The sequence below is a fragment of the Hippocampus guttulatus genome, chromosome 10 (genome assembly GCF_054856545.1).
Source record: "Hippocampus guttulatus isolate MCC_2025c chromosome 10, RoL_Hgut_1.0, whole genome shotgun sequence".
Lineage (NCBI taxonomy): Eukaryota > Metazoa > Chordata > Actinopteri > Syngnathiformes > Syngnathidae > Hippocampus > Hippocampus guttulatus.
Window position 1 is genome coordinate 14,587,720 of NC_141270.1, and position 21,210 is coordinate 14,608,929.

Consider the following 21,210-nt stretch of genomic DNA (forward strand, 5'->3'; position numbering starts at 1 on the left):
ACATTGTAGTTACAGTTTCCCATGGAGGGCCGTTATGAATTTGGGGAAACCATATAAATGTTTAATCACCTCCACATATTACATACACAGCGTACAACAAATTGATGGATAACTAATTTTGAAATCAGATGTCAGGAATAATGACTGTTATTGTGGATTACATATGACAATTTGAAATTTTGGTTCAGACTTTAGCAAGCATCATGGAACTTGACATGCTTGATTTGCTTTCGCGGGCCACATAAAATGATATGGCGGGCCAGATCCGGCCCCCGGGCCTTGACCTTGACACCTGTGTGTTGGAAGGATCAATTAACAACTACTTTCATTAAGGTTGCACATGCGAAAGGTAAGATACCATAAAACCTTGGTGATGAGAGGATCAAATCATTTTTAGTCATACCATGATCCATTTATATCAGGGGTCCCCAACCCGTTGATCGCGATCACGCGTGTGTGTAAATAACGGGTCGATCGTGGAAGGTGGTTGCTTGGAAAGTAAATCTTTGGTCAAAAAAGGTTGGGCACCCCTGAATTATATTGACCAAACACACTCAGCAGATGGTGCTGCATCGACAGTGAAGTTAATAATTAAGGCCTTCATGGTTTTTCAGTGAGTCAAACATGCTCCGGTCAAGTTGAGGAAATAACCGCAAGGGCCTATGGGGCGACGTCAGGGACATCATTCTGGATTATCTCACACATACTACTGAAAACACATTGTATTTCAGTGTTCAGTAGAATACGTGAGCGTATTTCAGTATGATGTGTGAAAGGATTTCAGTTGCGCATGTCAGAGGATTTTGGCTCAAGGTGTGAGGGTGTGTCACCAGGGTAAGAGATAATCCTGAATGATGTCCCTGATGGCCCCTCATCTAAAGGGCCATCCGTGTAAATCGTGCATGTCAAACGTTCTTCAGCCCCAACACGATTGAAGAGATCTACGTTGTACGTGTGCAGCAATTGAATCTCATTGCCGCTTTTATGATTCCTCCCCCCCAGTATGCAAGAAAACGCAGCTGAGCAGCCACCGTCGCTCTCTCAGCTCCTAAGGCAGAGCTACCTGGCCGAGGCCCGAGCGCAGCAGCGTCACAGCGAGATGAGCCGTTCCGACGTGTCATCGTCACGCCTTCAAATTTTTGGCCTGCTCAAGGGAAAGGCTGAGGACTCGGCGGGGCTCCATGAAAGCCAATTGCCGGACCTGTCGGCATTCCTCAGCCAAGAAGAGCTGGACAAGAGCGTCAACTTGGCCCGCCAGGCCATCGGACATGAGCCCCGGGAGGAGAGGCCCGAGGTCAAAGCCGCCGTCACCCCGTCTGCCTCGGCGTCCATTTCTTCGCCCACAACTTCCTCTGTTCCCCTCACAAAGCCCCCTCCTGATCCTTATATGCCCTCCTCAACTATGCCTTCCACACAGCCGGTTGAGTCGCCAACAACGCAACCAAAGCTCGCATTGGACAGAAAGCCACACACAGCCTCCATGCCGCAGGACAACACCATGAGGAACAATAGTGAAGGTCTAAACCACTTGAACAAGTCGGTGAGGAACTCCCCATTTGGGGTGGAGACCCAGTCCAAGAAAGAGTTCCTTAACAAGGCGGCCGATTTTATTGAAGAGCTTTCGTCTCTCTTCAAGGCTAACGCATCCAAACGGATACGACCGAGAGCGTGCAAAGGCCATCGAAGTCGGAACCAGAACAAGAGCCAGAACGATGGGAAAATTCACTCTGACGGCTCAGACAGCAGGGAGCGCTTGGCCATATCCGCGGACCTGGCTCAGGATGGACCCGATGCCATCGTTAGCCACCAGTCAGAGATCCAGCCAGACTCTGGGATTGGTCATGTGGAGATACAGGATAGTAGGATTACTGAGGAGCAGCAATTTGAGTCGAAAGAGGCGGAGGCGCCGGAAAATTACATTTTGACACAAGCTCCATCGGGTGCCGATGAGCAAACATGTGAGCCACCCCATTTTATCCAGAAACTGAAAAGCAGAGAAGTTCCTGAGGGTAGCAAAGTCCAGTTAGACTGCATCGTCAGAGGACATCCGACACCTGAAGTCCGGTAAGAAACCAAAAATCTGCAAGGCAGTCCAGTCTGACAGGAGCTCTAATATTAGTTAGCCGAGGATACGTTTTACATCTGCATTAGCTTCATTGTGTCATATTACCAAGATGAAAAGTTACTGTACTGGTGCTCAGAGTCTCTTTAGTCTCTTTAATCTGAGAAAGACTCGACTGAGATCTGAAAGAGGGATTATGTGACATTGCCAATTAAACACAGTAAATGGACAATCTGGGACTTTGGTTCGAAGCCCCATTCGACAAGGAAACAATGAAACTGTCATATATCAGTCAGTAGTTCCTGCTGATTCGTAATTCTTTCATTTAGCAAAATAATTGTATTATTCTGGAAACAGTTTGAGGAGCTCCCTTTTCTGTTCTAGCATGACACAAAGCAAGGTCAATCAAAACATGCTTGAATGTATCTGTTGTGGGTGAACTTGCGAGCCCTCAGATCAACCCTGTCAAAATAAAAGCAAAAATTCACAGAGCTGCCACACAGGGACCAAATAAATTTGCATTTTCAATTTCCCATCTATTTAATGTGCTTAGATCAGAATCATTTAGGGAGTTTTCATTACGTAAAACAAAAAGTCCAGACCAGCAAAAGTTAAATTTATACAGTGTGTGTGTAACACACACACATACACACACTTTAAAGGACATGGTTAGAGTGCCTAATCTGAATACAAAGTTCAACTTCCAAGACTGGATTTGCGCTGCATGGTTCAAATAACATAATTCCAATTTGTTCGTCTCAAGTGGCATAATTTGGATATGCACCGTGGCAGACAAGAAAAAAATATATAGTTTGGCTGTCTTCTTGTCTAAAAGTCTGATACATGCTGTATTTGCTGATGCCTGTGGAGTAGAAATGGAGAGATTCATATTTGTATTATTATTGCTTTTGCCGTATGTGTTGCCTCTTGGTGGTGAGGATGCTGGTGTAGTTATTTATGTGCACTTTGGATTCAGGATACGGGCCATTGTGTTGAAATTGTGCATCAGAATAACAATTTAAAAAAAATCTGATATGGGCATTAAATTAGAATTAGCCACTTGGGCCTACGGTAAAAATCCATCTTAAGGGCGAACAGAATCCATTCTGGGCTGGGCATGGGCTTGATTCGGCAACATTTTCTCAATTTCTGAACAGTCACCCTGTAAAAAGAAGTTAAACACGGCTAATATTAAGCCATAAAAACAATTCAACCCTTAATATTAACGATAGAGTAAAAATGAGGGCGTAATGTGAAGATGAGTCCTGTCGAAGATGAATGTCATCATTTGACTTTTTTTTTTTGTTGAATGACAAGTGTAAAAAGAAGCTAAGCACCATTATAAGTAAACTGATAATAAGAAAAAAAAATGCTCAACCTTATCGCTTCCATTTACGACATGAAACTTCCAGTGTAGTATCTACTCCCCTCTTCACTTGAGACCCCTCGTGGTCCTCCTTTTGTAATTTGTCTTTTTTTTTTTCCTTCCCCTCCAAAAATATTGCTCAAGAAACACTTAGGGGGTCCTTAACTATCACGGTTCCTCTCTCCAAACATTTTCAGTTTTTACTTAGGGTAAGCATAGACTTAGGTTTGGAAAATGCCACGAAGGGGTCACGTGAAGACGTTCGAGGCTGGGCAGCATGCAGACGAGGTATAGGCGAGGCCGAGGGGAGGGGGCATGGTCTTGTTAGTCCTACTGAGCATTGTTGAAGCACTAACATACACTTGTGCCGGGAGAATGCAAGCGCTCGGCCATTTTTAGACTGGACTGGCAGTGCGAGCTGTCGTCTCGCCTGATAATGGAACCGAGTGAGCTCTTGGCAGTCGCATGAACACGCGCAGCACTTGGGTAAGAGGGTTTATTTGCTCTTTAGTGGAAACTTGACATTGTTTCTTCGTTAATGTAGTTTCATCTTTTGCATAGGGTGTTTTATTTTAAGTTAGGTGCAACCTAACCTATTTCTTGAAACTTTTTTTCATTCTATGAACCTCATCCTTCGTGCTAACGTTCATTAGGACTGTTTCGGTTACTGATTTGACATTTCTAGTCGATGTGTTTGGTTGTATCGGCGTGCGCGAGAAGTTTAGTGCGATGTGAGTTTGGTGAGGGGAATCTCCTTGCTAGTTCGGAGCCGCAGGAGGAAAATAGCTCTGACAGGTGCAGTGAGGAGCACACCAACCATCCTCTTTACTACTCATGCTTTTAATTTAGACTCTTACTCATGACAAATGACTCTCGTGTAGCAGAACATCTATTCCAGTGAGGCATGCAAAGGGATTCCGGTATACCTTCACTGTTAAATCACAATTGTACATATTGAGTGGCGTCACAAAAGTTTGATGACAGCGCTGAATCGGATTTACCGATGTCAAGCTCTCAGAATCTCGCCACGTGCCCATCTCATTCCTCTTTGATTATTGGCTGGATTTTTCGAAAGCTTGGGGACTCATCGTCTGAAAATAGATGTGGCTCGTGCTCATGTTGCTGCATCGTGCATTGGAAGTCCGTTTTCTGTTATAGTTTTGAATTGAATAACTAGGCTATACCAGATTGTTGTCAACTCAAACTCTGCTCGTCTAGTAGCCACTGGAAGGGTTTGGAGACCAAACATTTGAACTAAGATTCTTTGAATGTTGTTCTTGTGGGCTGTTAGGAGAGCGATTCTGCATGCGGGAAGTCAAAAATGTAAATTGGAAAATTCTGAATTCACAAACGCAAGCACTCATTCACGTAGGGCAATTAATTATTTACTCCCACTCTCATGAATTGCACTGCGTGATTGAAGTTGAAGACGTGGATTTATTTAATGCTGATGTCATGTATCCTCTCGTCGTTGTCTATGAAAAGGTAAAATAGCCTAACCTAAAAATACAAATGTGAGGCCTCAAGATAAAGTCTCAAGTCAAAACGTGCAGGTTGTTATGCAGTGCTGCGGTATCCCGGGACTGTCTAAACTGGGGGAAAAAAGCACTGCTTTACTTGACAGGCCAAAGGGAAAGTGTTTGCTCATTGAAGTTTATGTGATGGACTTGGAACTCAGCCAAAAAGCCCCTCAAAGACCGTGCATAGCTGTAGCTTTAAGCTTTAAAGGGACAGGAAGAAAATCGCCAGAAAAACAAAGCGTAAGCGGAATCACTCAAATGTCGTCACAATGAGTGATGATTGGAGTATGGCATCCACACAGCAATATAGTTGCAGAATTTGTGTGCTTGCCTGGGCTATCGATAAATTGACTTTGGCCAACCAATACAAACTGACCTGGGAACAAAGTTTGAGCTGCTTCCCCAAACAATACTGTCAAAGCGGTATTACTTTAACCATCTGTCAATTATCTTGTATGTATAGTTGGCAGTGGTGTAGAATCACACTGTATCATACTGAGATTAAGACCAAAAACAAAAAGCCAAATATGCAAATGTTCTGTTCATTTTTCCGAGTTGCAGGTGGTTCTGTGAGGGCAAGGAGTTGGAAAACAGCCCCGACATTCAGATCATCACCAATGGTGAGCTGCACTCTCTGATCATCACAGAGGCTTTTGAGGAGGACACCGGACGTTACTCCTGCTTCGCGTCTAACTTTTACGGAACTGACTCCACCTCAGCCGAGGTTTACATCGAAGGTGATTCTGTCATTCTATTTAGATACTTTAAAGTTGCGCTTCTCAAACCGTGCATTTGCAATCAACCTTTTGACAAGAACAAATGGGCAAAATTGTTTCACGAGGCTCATTTCTTGTCATATGAAACACAATGGGAAAATGATTCCGCTCAGTTTGCCTGGTTTCTTAGCAGGTATTTTAACTCACAAATTGCGTTTTGGGCAAAATAGTCACCGGAGTGGTTGAAAAAGTTTGAGAAACCCCTGTTTTAGAGAGCCTGTATAGAATGCTCAAATGCACGTGTGATCCCACAGGCGCATCCTCTTCAGACTCTGAAGGGGAGCCGCACTTTGAGCATGTAGCCCAGTAAGTTGTCCTATTCTCGCCATTTAGATTTAAAAGTGTTGAAAGCACTTTACTGGTAATGCTAAGTCTTTGTCTTTTTGTGATTTTGAAAGCCTGCAGGGAAAACAGTCAGAGTCCACTCCACTATCAAGCCACATCACCGCAGAAGTTAAAGAGTCTTCAGTAAATCAAACCACAAGAGAACCAGCAGAGGAGCTCGGCCCTCTTGTGACCCCGAAGGTCCCAGTTCCTGTGCAGACGATAACCAACTCACCTCCAAGCCCAGAGCTCTCCCAAGCATCGGCAGCATCGACAGCTTATCCAGAGGAGGCTGAAACAGGAGTCTTACCTGTGCAAGCGTTTCCGACGTCACCACCGGCGCACCTCATAGAGGGTCAGTTGCTGCCTGGGGCTGCTTTGCTCACACCCGCACCACAGCTTTTAAACTCGGTGCCGCCGCTCCCCAACGCCGCTCCAACATCGCAACCTGAGGTACAACACCTGACACACTTCCTACCTTTAGTGTTGCATTTCTCCTGATAACATGTTTTTTTTTGTCCAGAGTCAAACATCTGGCTTGAACCCCCAGCAAGACTTTAACCAACAAGCCGTCATGGCTGCCCCTGTTTTTACAAAGGTAGAATAAGCAGTAAAAGGATATTTGCTATTATTTTGACGATCCAGTATGTTACAATAAGACCTCTTTTTCACACCTCTAGAGTCTTCAAGACCTGGTGGCTTCAGAGGGGCAGCTGATAGTGCTCGAGTGCCGTGTGAAAGGTGTGCCGTCCCCTCGTGTGGACTGGTACAAAGAGGCAAAAATCATTGAAGACTCTCCAGATTTTCGAATACTGCAAAAAAGTAAGCACGGGATGACACAAAATATGAGGTTAATACAGCACTAGGATATTCAAAAGAGCGACAAGCAGAAAATGATTGCACACTGGCAGATTTTCGGTCGTAATTTTACAAAGTCATTGTTTGAGTTACCCTAATCAAATGTTGAAAAATTGACCACCACACTGGTTAATAATGACTTTAACACTTTGCTCAAAGTTCAGCAAGAACAGCAAGTAACATCCTGCTTGCCAAAATAGTGAACTCGCAATTATCTCTACTGCTTTTGCCATCTTTGTAATACTATAAATTGTACATTGTTATTTCTTAAAATAGGCTCTTCCTCAAAATTTTTAACGGTAAAATCTACGCTGTCAGCAAAAGTGTTTAGAAATCAATTTTGAAAATGATACCAAATGAGGCTCTATCAGTGAAACAGTACATTTCTTGTATTTTTGGGGCAGGGGCTTGTTTTTACGTCACTATTATTTCCTTTCACTGATGATCGGCAAGTAGAAATCCTGCAGCGCAATAGTGAGACATTTGGAGTTTGCTTAATCTCTTACCTCCAAATGTCAGGATGATCTGTTCCAACGATTGTTATTACAATACATATTGATAATGGTGGTGCTCTTTTCTGTTTTCAGAGCCCAGATCTCCAGCTGAGTCAGGTAGCTTTTTTTTTTAAATATATATACTGTATATGATTCTTCAGGAATCTTATACAGGAAAATATAACTGTTGCCGTAGGAATTTATCATGCCGTGTTCAGACATCCTGTTCTGAAGTGTTTAGTCCTTGCTGGAGACTTCTGCTCCTCTTCTGTACACAAGCCAGGGCTGCTTTCCTGTGCTTGTGCACCTTATAAGGGAGTCTCTCATCCTGTGTCGAACCACCATGGCAGATCATTTCAACCTGCCTTAGCTTCAAATGGACTCATCGACACGTACAAAGAAACTGTCAGCGTTACTTTGGCAAGACTCTGAACAGCAATCCCGTCCGAGCTATGTAATCGTGTGAGTATCACTTTTGTTTCTCCAGAGGAAATATGTACATTGGTCATCGCTGAGGTCTTCACTGAAGATTCTGGGATGTTTACTTGCACCGCAAGCAACAACTATGGAAAAACGTCCAGTACTGCAACACTCAAGGTCAAAGGTAATAATTATGTTTTATATTGGAAAAAGAACAATGGTATCATATTAGTCGGATGTCAGTACACTCAATGAATGTACTCTTTTTAATGATTTCTCATTTTATTTATTTTGCAGCTAATGATATTAGCAACCATGCAATTAGGCCTTTTTGTACTTTAACTGTGGAGCCCAGTCGAGTCCAAGAACCTTCCGCATCAGATCTCCGCATCCCTCCTGTAAAACCTCAAACAGAGATTGCTCTGACCAATAACATCAAGCCCCACGCCAGCACCATCCGGTTGGATCCATTAGCCAATAGCACTTTACGTTTGGACCCCTTAAACACCAGCACCCTTCGTCTGCACCCCAACAAGTCCAGCATGCTGCGTCCGGACACCATACGAACCAGCCTACATGGTCTGGACCCCAACGGCTTCTCCGGTGGCCCCACTCTCAACCCCCGCAGTGTTAGCACCCCGACCTTAGACCCTCACACCCTTCGCCAGGAGCCTCCAGAGAGCACAGGACAACAGGCTCCACACCCAAAACCTTACACTGCACCACCTGCGGTGGAGCAGGAAGCATCCAGAGCGATGTTGACATCACCTGATGCAAGTTCCAATTACAAGGCAGCCTCTAATCATCAAAATGGGGCATCTGTTCCATTGGCCCTCCCCAATCCACCTCCTAATTCCTGCCTGAAATCAGGGGTCCTGACAAACCACAAAGACTCCCGCTCCAGCTCCAGAGTCGGACTGCGTGTACATTTCAAACTACCCGAGGATGAGGAGGGTGAGCAAAGTGAGATATCTGCTCCACCTGCTGAAGACGCTTATGATGCACAGGTCAACAAAGGACCACCACCAGTGCTGGCAAAACCCAGATTGTAAGTAAAGATGATCAGATTAGATTTGCGATGACAAAATAAAGCTCGAAAGCAATAATTGCTCTTTCACAATAAAGAGTCGCTTTTCCCAAAACTTTGGTCAGGATCCAGTAGAAATGCTGAAAGCTATTTCATTTTTGTCATTCACAAGACGGTATTTTTAAACACCGGCATGTTATGCTATGGCAATTTACAATACCATTACTCTTCGGATGAAAATGTGCTTTGTATGAGAAATGCTGCCTCAGTCGACGGACAAAAACAAGATTTTGCAACCCAAATCTTTATTTTTAGTTCATATAATATCAAGATTTGATCCTCCCCCTCCTCTTCCAGTCCAAATATAAACGCTCCTCCTTCCGTTCCACTCTTAGTCGCAATTCACGAATCCATGCAGGCAGACCTCAAATGTGGACCTTCAGGCTCTCCAAAACAAAGGATGGCATTTTCTACTTGTGAGTCCACTTGAATTTCTTCCATTTTATGCGAGCAGTTTCTGGGGTCGGTATCCTGTGTGGTGTCCGATCATCCTTGTGGCTCACCCTGAGAAATTTGTTTACCGCTGCTACTTGGGATTGGATTGGAGTTTGATCATTGACTTGTTTTTACAAAAGACAAAACAGGACGGTGATTTAATCAACAGCAGTTGAAGATGATGTAAACTGTGATTGTCAGACTCCATTTCGTGTGCATATCGAAAAAGTTCTGAGGCTATGCGGTGTTGTTTTTTGACCGACTTGTTGGTGGTCCTTAAAAGGGCAGATAATCTCCATGCTGACTTTGGCTCACTCCTATTGAGCTTTATGAGTCTGACCAGCTGTAATTCGCTGGAACACAGCACTGTGCCTCCCTCATGTTCACCATGTATAGTGTCTTTCCAGCTTCATCTCTGATGTTGCTTGTATTTGATTGACAGGGACCCGGCGCAGCTCCAGCTCCTTCATAACCAGGTTCTTATGGAGCAGCAGCAGGAAAGCGAACCCCCAGCCCACAATCTGCCTTCAATCCAGGTTAAACCAGAGGCCACCAGTTCTCGCGAAGGTTCACTCTTTTCCCTCAGAGAAAATCGGGATTCCCATTCGACCTTTCTTCACAACACCTCACAAATGACGCCCAAATCTGGACCTCCCCACACCACGACGTCCCCTGCACAGTCACGGAGCTCTGCTCCGGCGATCAACACCCCTCCTCCCCCTCTGCGATCTTTTCCATCCACGTCGCAGGTTAAGACCACCTCCCTGGTGACGTTGCCTCCACCTAAGCCACAGCTCAACCACACTCCTCCTTTCAGCGTGGCCCCTTCAAGCCAGATGACCACCGTCCATGCCTCACACGTCAACCCGTCGACAACAGTTCTTACCAGAACTGCACCCACAGCGCAATTTTCCTCTCAGCCAGTGTCAAATTTCAGTTCGACTTCAACGGATGTCACGTCTCCAGCTGCTTTCCTGAGAAGCACCCACGCTTCCCTCATGAATCTGACCGCGACCTCACAGGCTTTCAACTACACCCGCCCGAAAGAGTTCATCACGGGTCAAACTTTCTCACCCGTCAGGAGCCCCTCTCCTACCGAATCCCCAGTCCCGCTTCTCCAAGAATTTGCAGCTGTGCTCCACTCTTCCGCCACCAATTCGCCAGCGCTCCCTCCATTCTCACCACCGACCAGGACGTTTCCCACAAGAGTGCTCCAGTCCCCATCGAGCCCCCCATCACTCATATCCTCACCCACACCGGGTTCGGCACCGACCTTAAACAACGCGTTTACCATCAGAGCACAGTCTCCTCCACAGGCTTCCTCGCCCACCTCCAGCACTTCCACACCAAGCCCCATCCAAAACCCCGTGGCTTTCCTGAGCGCCATCCTGCCTTCCCTGACCTTACCTCAGCCTACCAACTCCATGGGCCTTCCCAAAGGGGCACCTTCAGGGTACTTTGCATCTGACTTTGTGCACGACTCTCGAGGTGGATGGGCTGTCACATATTCTCCAACATTTCTTTTGTCTCTTAAGGTTCACTAAGAAGGCACCAAAGACACGCCTGCCATCGACCGAAATCACTCGCGAGAGCAAAGATGCTGTTCTTTATGACATTGAGAAAAAACTGCAATTTCAAGATGATCTTCCCATTTTTGCCTATCAGCAGGTACCAAACGCCCCTTCGGTTATTGAATGGTAGTACAATGCGCAATCACTAATTTTAGACTAACCAATAGGAAGACTCAGGTCACTTTTTCTATTGTTTTCATCAATTTCAACAACTCAGCATTTGAAAGTCTATTAAGGGGTAAGTGGGTTAGGCAAATTAACAATATAATTGTACAAATACTGAAATTTCGCTTGTTCCGTTAAAATTTACAGGATATACCTTGCACCTGAGAAACAATGTTATCTGCATTTTTATACTAAAATTGAGAGCTATTTTAAAGGTGTACTTATTAAAATGGACATTTTCAAGTTTCCACCACCACACGCGGAACCTGCTCTGTAATTAATTGATCCCCGCAGAAAGGCTCACAATTCATTTTAAATGAAGTTGTGAAACTTGGCTTGTTTCTCACCGTCTGTAGTAATAATAATATTAATAACGATAATAATTCCCCTAACGGGTGGGCCATCAGTAGAACATTTTTCCTTCCTAATTGACGATTCACCGGTCCATCGTGTCCACGCACTGTAACCATGCACGGGTATAACCTTCCTAAGCTTGTCTGTGCGCTTCTCTCAGTCGGTTTTGTGTGTCTTTTTGGGAGTTCATAATCCATCCCTGTCCTCTCATAGAAGCGGAGTATTGAGGGGAAAACAGCGAGCAGACCCCTTGTTGGACCAAACATTCCAGCTACTGTCATTAGCTATGATGAGGTACAAGGATCATCTCATTGCAAACACTCAACTCAACTCAACTGTATTTATAGAGCACTTTGAAACAGCCATCGCTGCATAAAAAGTGCTGTACATGGAGCAACTAACATATATACAACAATAAAGCACTAATCAGTAACAAAGATGGTAGTAGGCACCAAACAGTAAAACTAAGATCAAATCTGAGTCATGCTGAGTCAAATGCCAAAGAATACAAGTGAGTTTTGAGGCGGGTTTTAAAGATGGGCAGCGAGGGGGCTTGCCGGATGTTCAGTGGGAAATCATCCCCTCTGAGCCTCAGTTTAGTTCTTGGTACTTCTAATAATGTCTGGTCCACAGACCTGAGGCACCGGGGAGGTGTGTAGGGGCGGATGAGCTCAGAGAGGTAAGGTGGCATGGGGTCATTAAAAGATTTGAAAACAAATAACAGGATCTTGAAAAGAACTCTAAAATGTATAGGGAGCCAGTGAAGGGTACCAGTCACTCTTACTAGTACCAGTCAAGAGGCGAGCAGCAGCATTTTGGACCAGCTGGAGACGCTTAATGGAGGATTGGCTGATTCCAAAGCAATGTGCATTACAGTAATCGATTCGGGGAGCGAGCATGATGATACTTGGGTCAGCGTACAGTGCCGGGCATGTTTGGACACAATTTCTCATGCAATAGAATGGTTTGTCCAAACTTTTGACATAACATTCAAGTAACTATTAACTAATATATGACCTGCATGAAAAAAAAATCGACTGCACTGTGCTCATGACTCACTGTTGGTTCACTTCAAAGTTCACTCTTTTCTTCTTTTAAGCGTATATGTCCGCATCCCAAACATGACATAAAACAAAACAAAACAAAAAACGGTACGTTTTTAAGGACTTAGAATGCAATTACAACTTTTTTCTTCTCTTATGTTTTGTAGTCCGATGAGTCAGTTATTTATGTTCACTCAATGAAATATAAGTAAAAATTCCAAATATTCAAGACACGGTGCTCTTATTTAAATTCTGTTCTCTGTTTTAACCTCTCATCTTGCTGCATGAGTGCTTTTTTTTTTTTTTTGCTTTCTATCACAGATGCTACAGCATGTTTCCAATCAAGTGGTCTGAAGTCAAAATACACATTTGCATCATCTTCGATAGCTTGTGTGCGTTATTGCATACATTATACGAAGAACAAGTTAAATTAACTTTTCTTTCATGTAGCATTTCCACCCCCCCCCCCCCCTCCCTCCCATTTTTTAGGAGTACAAAGTTTCCAATTTTGAGCAGAGATTAATGAGCGAGATTGAGTTCCGCTTGGAGCGTACGCCAGTGGAAGAGTCAGACGATGACGTGCAACATGACGACGTCCCCTCGGGCAAATGCATCGCGCCCATCTTTGACAAGAAGCTCAAGAACTACAAAGCGATGGAGGGCGTACCTGTTACTTTCACCTGTAAAGTTGTTGGCATCCCCGTTCCAAAGGTGAGACGTCGACTGGTGCAAAAGGTGACAATACTTTTATGTTCGGAACTTACTTGTCAACAGGTGTACTGGTTCAAGGATGGGAAGCAGATCTTGAGGAAAAATATCCATTATAAGAAGATAAGAGAGGGCGATGGGACATGTGCTTTACATATCGAGTCGACAACAGCTGATGATGATGGAAACTACACCATCATGGCAGCAAATCCACAGGTTACACCTTGCACTTAGCTTCCTCTTCCTAACCTCATCCTTCTGTACCCATCTCTGATTCACCATTTGAAAATCAACAGGGACGAATGAGCTGTTCGGGTCATTTGATAATCCACACAGGACACCCCCGAAACCGACTGACTCCCATTAACTCTCAGAGGTAAGCAGGAATGCAGATCCCGCCGAGCCTGAGTAATAAAAAGTCTCTACAACCCTGTTCAAATGCCATTTGTGAGAAATGAGTTCAAAAAGTTCCACCATGAGTGTAACCTGTACAACTCCAAAAATCTTTTTGAGAATCGAAATAAACAACTGAACGTGGTTGTACGAGTGTGTACACACCTTCTTTGTTCTGTCCTCGCGATTCATGTGACTGCTATACCCAGCAAGATGAGATGTTTAGTCATAGCCATTTGGATCCATTTATTAATATCTCTTGTGAACAATTCAATTCATTGTTGTTGACAAAACTATAAAATACCCCATTCGAAAAGTACTTACAACATCTGACTAAAATTGTTAACAGCTTTCCATGGACCAAGACTCCAACATGTCCATGTTGCTCTTCAGCCATGTCATTGAACCGTGACATTAACTCAAAGCAGCTGACGGGTACTGCTCATTTCCCCACTGGAGGCTGCTAAAGGTTAACTTAACCAAACACAAAGTCAATATGACTGCAACTAAACATACAGTATAACTGGGGTGTGGATATGCTCAGAATTAACCAATGACCTTCAAATGCTCGCTCAATGGGAGTCAGCACACGCCTGCCACCACTAAAAGTCTCTCTGATTAACTCCAAATAAGGTTCAGGTGTTCGAATAGGCTTTTCCTGACATTTTTTTGTTGTTTCAAACTGTTAATAAATCCATCCACACTATCTACGGCCCTCGGTCCAGCTAAAGAAAAAAAAAATCCTCCAAAGCATGATCTATTCTTCATATCAAGACAGTGGGGTATTTTTTTGGTGATGAGCGGTGTCGAGTTTTCGGCGAACATACCTTTTGGAATTATGGCCCAACATTTCAGCTATGGTTTCATTGCACCCACAACGCATTTTTCCACATGCCTGGAAGACGTTGTAATGGTCCAATGAAACCAAGGTTTATTTTCTTTTTTTTGGGGGGGGGGAGCTGTTTTTCTTAAGGTGGCCTTTGACAAGTAGGAGGAGGGCATCGTGTGAGTAGTTTGAAATAGGAGTACTGTAATTCTCAGCACAAAACCTTGAGGCTTCTGCTACAAAGGTAAACAAAAAGTAAAAAAAAAAAAGGCTCCTCGACAATTAAGCAAAACTCCATTATTTCAGTCATATGTATTATTGCCCCTATTGAAAAGATGACATTTCTTTTTCAGTTGAGTTGAACAGGTTATAGGCCACATTATTGGTGGTTCAACTAGAATTTCCCATTTGAATGAATTTGGAACCAAATATATAAAGGGTTAAATGTCAAGGACTTGCCTCAACCTCTCCGCATTTTAGGGTACGAACTCGCATACAGGAGGTTGAGGGAGAGCAAAGCCATGAGCGTTTTTTCCAGCCTCACTTCGTCCAGGCTCCAGGAGACACTCTAGCACATGAGGGGCGGGTGTGCAGGCTGGATTGCAAGGTAGGTACCATATTGTGAGCATCGCTTTCACATACTGTTGAATTTGCAAATTCCACCCTTAAAATGAAACGTTTCTTTTTTAGGTGAGTGGTTTGCCCAACCCCGAGCTCATGTGGTTGGTCAATGGTAGGCCAATCTATCCAGATCTTTACCATAAGATGCTGGTGCGGGAAAATGGCGTCCACTCTCTGGTCATTGACCCCCTGACACAGAAAGACGCCGGCACATACACCTGCATTGCAAGCAACAAAGCAGGGCAGGGCTCCTTCAGTCTAGAACTCAAAGTTGTGGGTGAGCCGATTTCCATTGGCGTGAGGGAATCGAGAATAAAAGTGGTGATTTTTATGAAATCTGGGAGGGTTTTAAGCTTGAATTTTCCCTTCAGAGAAAGAGATGAAACACCCTCCCCAGTTTGTGGAGAAGTTGCAGAACGTCGGAATCCCCGAGGGGAACCCCGTCCGCATGGAGTGTCGGGTGGTGGGCATGCCCCATCCAGTTATATTCTGGAAGAAAGACAACGACACCATTCCCAGAACACAGAGCAGAATGAGGTCAGTGAGACCATAGAAATGACTACCGGTATACTACTGTTACGATATTCAGCAGATGTTTACACGCGAAGAATTTCACCGTCAAGGAAAAAGAAATACCGGATTGGCCCGAATATAAGACGGCCCTGATTATAAGACAACCCCCTCTTTTTCAAGACTCAAGTTTGAAAAAAGACTTTTTGAACGCCAAATAAAATTTTATACAGAAAATAATTACAGTACATCTGAAAAAATGATTATAATATATTTGAGAGAAAAAGCATGTTATTTTGCCTCATTCAAATCTTAATATCTGAACATTTAAATATGTAAACTAAGATGCAACCACGTTCGTAAATGAATGGCTTCTGGTTTTTGAAATGTAAATTACATCATAACTTCTCCTCAGCTGCCGGTTAACCTGGCCGGTCTTCGACCCACTTTTCTCCAGATTGTCGCTACGTTTGTCCATTTTCTGTTATCTCCTATTACTTTCTTCTCTTTTCTTTCTTACCGCTGTTTTTTGGTTTTCTTCTTCGTGCTACCGCTATTTTTATTTTTATTCTTCGTGACAGGGGCGCGCTTTGGCCTGGGGAGTCAAGTTCAGCATTCGCTTCAATGATATCTGGTGCCATTTAGCATCGTGAATGGGTATAATGTCTAGACCCCGAATATAAGACGACCCCCACTTTTTCAGTCTTATTTCAATGCAAAAAAACACCGTCTTATATTCGGGCCAATATGGTATTTTCTAAAATTGACACTTGACGGAAAAGAGTGCTGTTGAACAGTCCCGCCAAATTTGAATGATTCAAAATCGAATCATCAAATATCAAGCCAGTCTCTCCTCTTTCGAACACTGTGGCTGTGTTAGCTGACTGCGCTGGATGGATGCTCTGCTCCACTGTCAGTCAGCTGGAAAAATGGGTACTACTTGCTAGCGTGTTTTTTAACTCTGCTTCTGCCTCAGCATGCATCAGGATGCCACAGGATACGTGTGCCTCCTCATCCAGCCAACCACCAAAGAGGATGCTGGCTGGTATACGGTGTCAGCCAAAAACGAGGCGGGGATTGCGGCCTGCACCTGCAGGCTGGACATCTATGGTACAAAAGTGATCAGCACCAAGATAAACTGTCAGCAGCCTTACTGAAGCTTATACATGTCACCATTTGTTGTGACCTTCAGCACAGTGGCATCAGAGCGTGCCGGCGCCCATGAAGAAGACGGCAGGTACGGGCAGTCGCTACGCAGCTCTCACAGGCCAAGGACTCGACATCAAATCGGCGTTCCCCACATCGGAGACACACCCCTTCCTGTTCTCCAGCTCCCCTCCCGAGGCCACACTGGAGAGCGAGGAGCTGTGAAGAGAACCTTCTTCTTCAGGAGGGGCACTGAATGTTTACCTACTCGGATTTCTGTGACGAGTTTGACGTGAACACTCAGAGCAAAGAGCAATTGTGAAATGGTTGTGCCACTTGCTAGCACAGTGTCACCATTCCGGTTTACGTAAGTCATATCAAGCGTGTTTCACACATGATATTAAAAAAAAAACATTTGCTAAGTCTTAGCTCATGAGCCATCGGTGGAGTTGAATTTTCTCCAAAACCTTTAAATGATTAACGTTTATTTGTGCTGTTTTTTTGGGTTTTTTTTTTTACTGTTGAGAATGAAGCTCTCTTTAATATATACTGTATGTATATATATATATATATATATATATATATATACAGTATATATATATTTTTTTATTTTTTTCTCAACAATCTGTTCTCAAAGTAGTGTCATTTATTTCTCCTTGCAAAACTTCTAGTAATTTCTATCTGAATTAAGTGTAATCTAATTCAAGTTATTTGAAGGATTTCGGAAAGACACTATTTTAATGAGGTGGTTGATTTAACATTGGATTGTTTCAACACAAGTGCATTATTTATATAATTTTATTAGGCTACCAATTCACCATTTCGCACCCTGTTTTCCATGCGTATGCATATGTGATGATGAATGGAGTTTCTTTTCATAGTTACATAAGAATTTTGTTCGTAGCTGAAACTGTATGAGGAAGTGAGTCAGATTATGGTAAAAATTGTTGTGACGGTAGAGTGTCAGAAACAAAAGTGAAGCCAAAAGGGCAATCTGAGCGGTTGAAATGATTACCTTGGACAAAGAGAATTTCAAGTGACTTTGGAAATATATTGAGGGAAGCTTTAAAGCACCTATTTTACTTCTGTTATGTTGCACACTGTAAAATAGTTTTGTCTTGAGAATAAAATGATATTTATTCAAGTGAGTCAGGGTTTCTTCTGTACACTAAACCGTCGCGATATCGCATCTGAAACATGAGCAAGATATCTCACCTTCATGGGGGTTTACGAAAGTTTCATCTGATTTTTGAGGCCTTGTTTTGACTGTGCTTATTATCTTGAATTCAAAACAAATACAAGATGCCAGGAGTCAATTAAGCATAGCTAATCAGTCCAATTAAATGGGAAGAAGGTTCAAATAGGCATAAAATTGCATTCACCTTACTTGACCCAATTAGACTGTGAGCCTCATTTGACCAGCTGCCAGGTCGAGTTGCTAGCTGGCTGTCGCTTGCGCGTGTTCCAAAGTCATAAATGTATAATGGGAAGATAACAGCACTGTGAAGATTTTTTTTTAAATTACATACTGTATGTGGAAAATATTAGAAATGTTGCTATTATTCAATCATGTTATCGTCACATCAATATGAGAACAATGATGTTTTTCATGCCGAAAAGGCACCATGATGGTCATTTGATAATAATCTGGAGATGATGACGGGATTTATAAAATACACTTTCTCCTGAACTAAAACATACGCTTTCTGGTTTAATCTCCATATCTCCATAAGGGGATCCGGATTTAATGCCGTGTGCGTTTCTTTTGGGGTTGACGGGTCCCTCCTCAGTTGTGACATATGGCATTTGACAACGGGCCACAGCTGAGTCGTAGGTGCTCAAATGAGCCAATCATATAATGGGGTTGGGGGGAAGAAAAAGGGTGGAAGACACGGAAGAGTAGTGTCTCATCGCAGACGAGGCCCTCAGACAAGACAAGCAGCATCTGGCAAACTACATCAATCTGTAATCAATGAACCAACTGGTAGATGGGATTATATGCCTAATTGCACAGCCAACCAGTCCATCCCAAAATGACCAGACAGCATCACTTTGTGTCCCTGACCCACTAGCAGAGACAGCCATTATACTCGGCCTCCGCCGTGATTAATCATTCAAAACCTGCCTGTACACATATAATCCTGGAGTTGGTCAATCCAGAGCGACGGCAAAAAACACAAAGCATCACTCCATAAACACAGCAGCAAATTTGGCCATAGATAGGAGATTAAAATTAAATTCAGAATTCAATGACGTTCACAGGCCACATATTCTCACCTAGTACAAAATTATATTTTTTTATAAAATTACTTTTGTTCATGGCTGGACAATAGGCTAACATTAGCGCTGCACAAAGCCTCACAGACCTGCTATTAAAAAAACAACATGAATAAATAATTTAAATGAGTAATTCAAAACCAGCACAAATAATATAATATATATATATATATATATATATATATACACAGCATATATATATATATATATATATATATATATATATATATATATATATATATATATATATATATATATATATATATATATATATATGTATATACACACACGCGCGCGCGCGCACACACACATAAACTTTTTTTCTATAAATCTGACTCAATTCCTGACAAACTGAAATCCAACTAAATTCTCTGTCAAAACCGGCACTCAAATGTCAGGCAATTTACACAATTGGCCATTTCTTCCAAAACCAGACTATCGAAGCATGTTGCAGGTTTCTAGACAAGAAAATATACGGCGTTTTAGATTCAACCAAGGTATTGTGCCCCTGAATTCCAAATGTAGTCTAACCAGATGGGAAAGAAGAGACAGACAAATGGTTCTGTCTGTCCCTTTATTTCTTGGCTCAGTACACAGATCAATTATTTATTTCCCATCTCCATCTGACCTTAAGGACACGTATGAGCCCCCCACCCCCCACATACTGTCCCGTGAATCATTCAGACCACAGCACTGAATAACAACTATTACAACTCACAATGTGAATAAAAAGAGTTTAGTGACATGATGAGCGATATCATTTCCAGGTTTTGATGCAATAATCTGCGCACCATCTTGTCCAGATTGTCCACGATCTTTAATCCCCAGATTTTCAGTTAAAATCCTTCGGGCTACAAAGCACACTTTTGTAGCCTCAGGCTAATCTCAGATTATGCCTCTCATCACATGGAGACCAGATACACGAGCAGTGAAAGGAGATTTGAGGGCATTTGTTGCATGATACTACTTAGTAGCCATGCGGGGGGGGGGGGGGGGGGGGGGGTTAAAAAAAACAACTTTTAGATTTCTTTGTAAAAATCAGCAGAATATTGGGGACGAAACCATAATTAGGCTTTTGAAATAAAATAATAATTATATAAAGATTTGTTTTCTTTTTAAAATCTAATTTATAAAGTGATGAGGAATTTTGTGTATTAAATGCACATTTTGTGCATTTAATACAGTAATTGCCATGCGTTCAATTTAGATTGAACTTTTTCAGACAGAAAGCATATATCAATTTTCAATCCTTGAACATAATAGTTCCAATACTCATTGTTTTATATAAATATGAATAGATCTAAACTTATTTTGTTGTCAGCTTTATAAAGTTTGTTTGCAGCATCGGTTGTGCAAGCAGATGGTAGACTTTGGTGCTTGTGACACATGGCACCGAGTGAAGCCTCGGCCAGAGAGCCCAGCCCAAGATAATTGGAATTTCATTATGTTTTTTTTGTTTGTGTGTGTGTGTGTGCGCGCGCGTGTGTGTAGATTTTATATGCATGTGTGTGTACATGCTGCGAGTGGGTGTTAAGGAGTCTGTTGCATGGCTGTGAGGGGGTGGTCGAGGGCAGGGACTCCACCTGCTGCCACCTGTTCATCTGCTGTGTGCCTTATAAAAAGCTGCTTTTTTCTCTGGAGCACAGACACCTTGGACTCTTCGGACTATCCGCTCCCTGAGGTTTAACTATTTGATGCTCAGAGCATAGGACAACCAACTGGGAGGTCAGACAATCAGAGACCACCGAGGGCACATCCTAAGAGAACGATTTGAACTCGCGTCTTTGAAAGCTCTCGTTTCCGGTTCAGTTCTTCCAACAAAAACATGAAGCCTCGCCGGTCGAGCTGCACGGATTCCGGATCTGAATCCTCAGAAGTGGACTCCCAGAGCCCGGAGAAATACGAGTCGGCCATGCGCCGAAGGACGGCTGCAAATGCCAGAGAGAGGAAGAGGATGCAGGGCTTGAACACGGCCTTCGACCGTTTACGAAAGGTGGTGCCGCAGTGGGGTCAAGACAAGAAATTGTCCAAGTACGAAACCCTGCAGATGGCTCTCAGCTACATCATGGCGCTCAACCGCATCCTGACGGACACCAAGAAGCACAACGCTGCACATGTGCAGTGGGTGGACTTGCAGTTTGACCGCGTGCAGCCTGACAACTATCAGTACCTCATGAGGTACGACTCCACGGGGCAGGACTATATCAACTCCTCTTTCTCATATCAGTTTGAGGGGGATCAGCTCAACATTTAA

General features: G+C 43.3%; 2 protein-coding genes across 2 annotated transcripts; both read left to right on the forward strand.

Moving 5' to 3' along the window:
* Positions 1-1,003: 1,003 nt before the first annotated feature.
* On the forward strand, positions 1,004-17,827 carry mypn (myopalladin). Its single transcript, XM_086122649.1, has 20 exons — positions 1,004-2,064; positions 5,510-5,685; positions 5,979-6,030; positions 6,123-6,501; positions 6,572-6,646; positions 6,729-6,870; positions 7,494-7,517; positions 7,888-8,004; positions 8,118-8,868; positions 9,785-10,795; positions 10,878-11,010; positions 11,646-11,726; positions 12,965-13,186; positions 13,250-13,399; positions 13,480-13,559; positions 14,883-15,009; positions 15,093-15,300; positions 15,395-15,560; positions 16,510-16,643; positions 16,726-17,827. Exons 1-20 carry the CDS (start codon positions 1,004-1,006, stop codon positions 16,902-16,904), a joined length of 5,268 nt encoding a protein of 1,755 aa, XP_085978775.1. The 3' UTR covers positions 16,905-17,827.
* Positions 17,828-20,781: 2,954 nt separating this feature from the next.
* atoh7 (atonal bHLH transcription factor 7) lies at positions 20,782-21,210 on the forward strand. Its single transcript, XM_086122063.1, has one exon. It carries the CDS (start codon positions 20,782-20,784, stop codon positions 21,208-21,210), a length of 429 nt encoding a protein of 142 aa, XP_085978189.1.